Source organism: Antrostomus carolinensis, unplaced genomic scaffold (assembly GCF_000700745.2).
Source record: "Antrostomus carolinensis isolate BGI_N321 unplaced genomic scaffold, ASM70074v2 scaffold28497, whole genome shotgun sequence".
NCBI classification, from domain to species: Eukaryota; Metazoa; Chordata; class Aves; order Caprimulgiformes; family Caprimulgidae; genus Antrostomus; species Antrostomus carolinensis.
In genome coordinates, this window is record NW_010326025.1 from 84 (window position 1) to 5,151 (window position 5,068).

At 42.0% G+C, this 5,068-nt stretch overlaps 1 protein-coding gene across 1 annotated transcript in view; it reads left to right on the plus strand.

The window, feature by feature from the left end:
• Nucleotides 1-593: 593 nt before the first annotated feature.
• The window catches only part of MGST2 (microsomal glutathione S-transferase 2), an 11,098-nt gene continuing 6,623 nt past the window's right edge, over nucleotides 594-5,068 (plus strand). Inside the window, exon 1 of the mRNA XM_010171450.1 lies at nucleotides 594-651. Coding sequence (XP_010169752.1) covers nucleotides 594-651 — 58 coding nt within the window. The remainder of the gene's footprint in view (nucleotides 652-5,068) is intronic.

Here is a 5,068-nt window from a genome sequence, read left to right on the forward strand (position 1 = left end):
GCAGTAAAATGAAGGGAGATATTTCTTTCTTTCTCAATTGTTTAACCCTTTGAACAATCCTGAACAATTCCTTTCTGCATGCTGACTGCTTGTCAAGTGGCTACCACGTCACCCCTCAGAGCCTAAACTGTACGTATTCGGCCAAACCCGTAAATGAAGCGTAGGGACAGCGCAAAGCTCCGCTCTCCCCTCGCATCTCCGGCACCTGCTGCTTTCCAGCCATGCTCCTGGCGCTGGAAGCACACCTCGCCCTGCTACACCCTGTACAAACACAGAACAAAAAGTCTTCACCCCCCAGAGAAAATGCAACAGAAATCTAAGACATAAGGGAACAGCTGAATCCCCAGCGGCAGGGAAGGCTGGGTTTGTTCTCTCTGCACTTTCACACACAGCTGAACTTTTTTAGGAATGAAAAATGGCCATGATTTTGCACTCCTGTTTTAAAAAGTTTGGCTGTTTCCTTTCCAGGGCAGACCTTTGTTGCAATGCTGAACAACAAATTGTTCTTCCACCTGTTGTTTTTCCTTATTGCTCCTGCAAGCTCTCTCTCTCTTGCCCACCCATCCTGCTCACACGCGGAAGCTGCTGGGAACATGGCTGGTGATTTCGTTTTGCTTGCGGCTGTCTCTCTCCTTTCCACCTTCCAGCAATGTAAGATCTGTGGGGTTGCGTGGCTGGGATTTGGGGAGGTTTCCACCCGTTCTGAAGTACTGGAAATTATTTTATGATAAATTGGCTGTTCTGCAACTTTAATTTCGGAGAACTCCTAAGATTTTTCTCATCGGAGTATTGTATTGTTTACCCTCCCTGTAGTCTGAGCGGGAGTTGGCTCAATGGGACAGATTCATTTTCCCTGTGGGAGAAACTAATTTGTTTTCAATTCTATTTTGTTTCCTGACTATTTGGAATCATACTACTGTGAGAGCTTGTAACTAGCTTTAAAGTTACACCAAAGCCACATTGTGTCTTGATTTCAATTCTTATTTAGGCACCTATACAACTAAAAACCACAAAAGTGAGAGTAAATTTGTGAAATCACATACACCAGTGCCGGACTGAAAGTGCTGTAAAAGCTGTTTCCTGAAACAGAGATACATACCAAGTACTGGAAAGGAAAGAAGAAAGCAAAACTTCACACCAGGCAGCAATTATATGAGATATTCCATACTATGTCCTCATCATTACATTTCTGTAAGATCTAAATGGATTTATTTTATCCCCTGCTAATCTGCCTCTGAGAATCAAGGGCTAGGGGAAGAAATGGGCAAGTCTGAGATGCTCTTTTTGCTGTGTATCTAAACTAAAACTAAACCAGTCTAAAACTGCAGTAGCATTTTTAATGCTTGTCATTATTTTATTTGAAATATGTTGATTCGTATAGTTGTGTTTATACCAGGAAACCAGATACATTTTGAAGGCATTTGTGCTATACTGGTATGAGATTAAGAGCAAGTTAAAAATAATTACACTGCCTTTTTTTTCAAATACTTACAGCACTGCCAACTTATCTAGCAACCTATCTCTGTGGCTTGATTGTTTGTTTATTTGTTCTCAAAGTCTCAACTACTGAAATAACATTTGTTTGAGAATGTGACCCTTCCAGGTTAAAAAAACCCCAACAGCAACAGAAGGCAAATATAAAAAGCACCTAAAAGTTACATTCTTTTTCTGTCCTCAGATCAGCTACAACATACCCTTGTGATCTTCACAAAACATTTCTATCTGGTATTTACCATCAACTTCTGTGAAAGTTCAGCTTGCCTGGCTTGATTTTTAATGTAAAAGTGTGAAGGGTTAAAAAAAATCAAGCAAACAAACATTATCTGGAAAAGTACTGCAGTTTGAAAGTTCAAGGAACTGTATAGACACTGAAACTGCAAAGGGAGGGAGAAAATACCTGTGTTTTTCCTTGTGATGGTTAAGCCGTATTAGTTAATGTTAGTTAAAATCGCAGACAAGACAAGATAACCTGGGTTTTAATTTACACTGGCAGTCTGACACCAAGCCCAAAGAGAAACCTGTGTCAGAATCTGATCTGCTGATCTAAATCATCACAGCCTGGCTTACTTCCAGCATGCTTATAACTTGAATAAACCCACACAGATTAATTTATAGGAGTTCAAATGAATGCTGTGACACCAGCACCGTAAGCATGTGTTAAATCCAGTTCATGCAAGGGGAGAAGCCCAGTGTGCAACCACTTGCCTTGAACAAAATGCACACAACGTGCACAGCACTCGGAGCTCTGTTTGCTCTCCTGTTTATTTTGCTGAGCCTTCGCTCCTGAGTTAGGAAGGTGCTAAGAGGCAATGCCAGCTCCTTGAAACAGTGCTGGAAGTCAGGTCTCACTTAGCAATCACCAGAGGTACAAGATTCAGTGTCTCAGAACCATGAGTTATTCAAAGAATCAGGTCAGTGGAAGATTAAGCTGTGCAAGAAATGCTCTAGGGTAGAAAGAGCGAGCAGAAACAATGCAGGAAGTGGTTTCCAGTCATGAACCCAGTTTTAAGCAGTTAAGATTTGCTTGAGAGATTAGTGTTTTGTAGACTGATGGGAAACCAAGGGACTCCAATGAAAGGACAGAGTGAATCCCAGTCATTGATATAGGAGAGATCAGGGAGGGCAGGAGTCCCACTACTCCTATTTTGAAGCATCTCTCTGAACTAGCACCTTTTAATATCACTCTTAGTAACTGCAGAACCCAGCAAGACATTATTAAAAAGTTTTGGGGTTTTTTTTCCCCAAAGGTTGTTAGGCCAGGCCGTGCAATTTAACATGCACTATTATACACTGCAATGCTGGCATCAGCTTCTTTACAGGCTTTTAAACACATATAAAATGTTTAAAAGTAAGGTCCCTTGAAAGCCTGCTTTGTCTCATATTTTCAGAGTAAAGATATTAACTCAGTAACCATAAATGCCACCTGAAGATGAAAGCAAAAAAAAAAGCAAACAAAGGCAAGTCGAGCATACTTTGTAACTACCTCAGTCATGTAATTTAGCCTGCTAGAACCGAACAACTTGATAGGGAGCAAAGAAAAGGCTATGAAAATCTTTCCTTACTCCTGCTGCAACGCTTTCTGGAGTCCTCATGACAGCACCTCCGGTGGGGTGGGGCAGAAAAGCTCTCCCATTGCTTTACTATTTACTTTAGCCCTTGTTAAACCATAATCACAAAGCTTAAATTCGGAGTTACATCCCTCCTTTTCATTCAACACAAAGGAACTAAAAGGCAAGTCCTATGCACTTAACAAAAAAATACAGTAATTATTCCTCTCCTGAGCTCTTTTTTGAGTCCCAGGTTGGCACCTATCTTGTTCTGCACACTGGGATCACCTTTTCTTTTAAGGTAACAGACATGACTCTAGTTCTCCCATTACGCAGTGCCACAGCTTGGTTTCCATGGGCATGTAAAAGCCCACTCACCCCTAATTGAAGCAAGGTTCCCATCCATCCCAGTGGAATCCACTGTAGAAATGGATTTTATGATGGTTGGCCATACTATCACAACCTGTCTCTGAGTACGGTTAACCAGAGTCTCCCATGTGCAAATCTCTGCCCCTCAAACTCGAGCCTTGCTGACCAAGTGACACCAGGGGCAAATCGCATGACAGCGGAGGCCAGGGCTGTACCACAAGGGCCTCCATGGTTTGCTTTGGTTAATTGTACTGAACAAACAAGAACGATTTGGCCCCTATGAGGCCTTAATCTTCTTATTTTCCCCAGTAAGTTTATTTTGTCCAGTATCTTTCCAAGGCTTTTTTTCAACTGATTTGGATGCAATGAGCCACCTTGGCTTGCCTTAGTTCCCCAGTAGAAAAAACCTGGTCCCAAGCTGGTTGTGAGCATTGAATGGCTTGGTGCAGCCAGAGAACAAGGAAAGCATTGCTGTCAAAAAATGCCACTGCACAAAACACCATGGCTTACCTACCACTTTGACTGATAAGCCAGGCAGGATTTGCCAGCATGCAGCATTTGTCATTAAAAAATAGATCATTTTGAGGGTGACAGAAGTTAAAAAGCAACTTTTCAGTTAAGTTTTCCAGGAAAATATTTCTCAGAGGTAATTCTTGTGCTTCCATAAGTTTCAGTCTCCCTGAAGTGAGTTCCCTAAACCCTCCCCGCTACCATTCTTCCCTTATGAAAGGGCTGCAAGGTGGCAAATAATGGATGAATCACCAGGCATGACAAGAGATGTGTGGAGGGAGTGGAGGAGGTCTTGCTGGATGCAAATATGATGAAAGGTCCTGTAAACCTGCCTCAGAGAGCTATCTGAGATGCTCTGACTAGTCTCTGGAGAGAAAGTTTGAGAGGTCGCTTGAACACAGCCCATAATTACTTGTGTGGGGAGAAGACAGATGGGAAAAGGCTTTTTTGGGAAAAGGCTTTGGCCACAAAGCTAAGACATAAGAGGTGCACCTGCTGCATTAGGGCAGCACCACTAATATTTTTAGCTGCATTTTAATGCCACTGCTCCCAGAAAGGAGGACAGAAGGTATGCTCTAGGCTTGCCCCTTAGACAAGTCTTTTTAGTGAACCCAGGTGGGTGCCTGGTTTCTGGATCCAGGTAAAATTTAGGTAGAAGGTAAATAGTGAGCTTCTTATAGAGAGTGGCTATGACACAGCCAGAAAAACAACTCCAGGTACCCAGAGAATTTTAAAGTCAAACAGGGTGATGCCCAATAGCTCTGCTGCACACAGAAAATCATTGTCTGCGTATTGTCTTTCGTCCTTGTGAGCCTCTGTTCAACTTTTAGGGGGAGATTTCTGCAATGAGGCCATCAGTAAAATGTGCTGTACATACACAAGTCAGAAGTGAGCCTAGAAATACAGGTCAGAAGTGCAGAGATAGTGTTCGACTGGTTTTGTTTTGTTTTTTAAGTAAGTGGTATTTAGTCACTGTACAGTAAGTGATCTATCTAGGCCTAGGATTCAGATGAGGCGGGAGGATATTGAAGTCATAGCTAGCACAGCAAATGCAAAAAGAGAATGCATATATTTCTGAAATAGCAATTTTTTTTTCCCTTCTTCATGAATAAGTCACTCTTGAAGATCTAAAATTTTGTAGG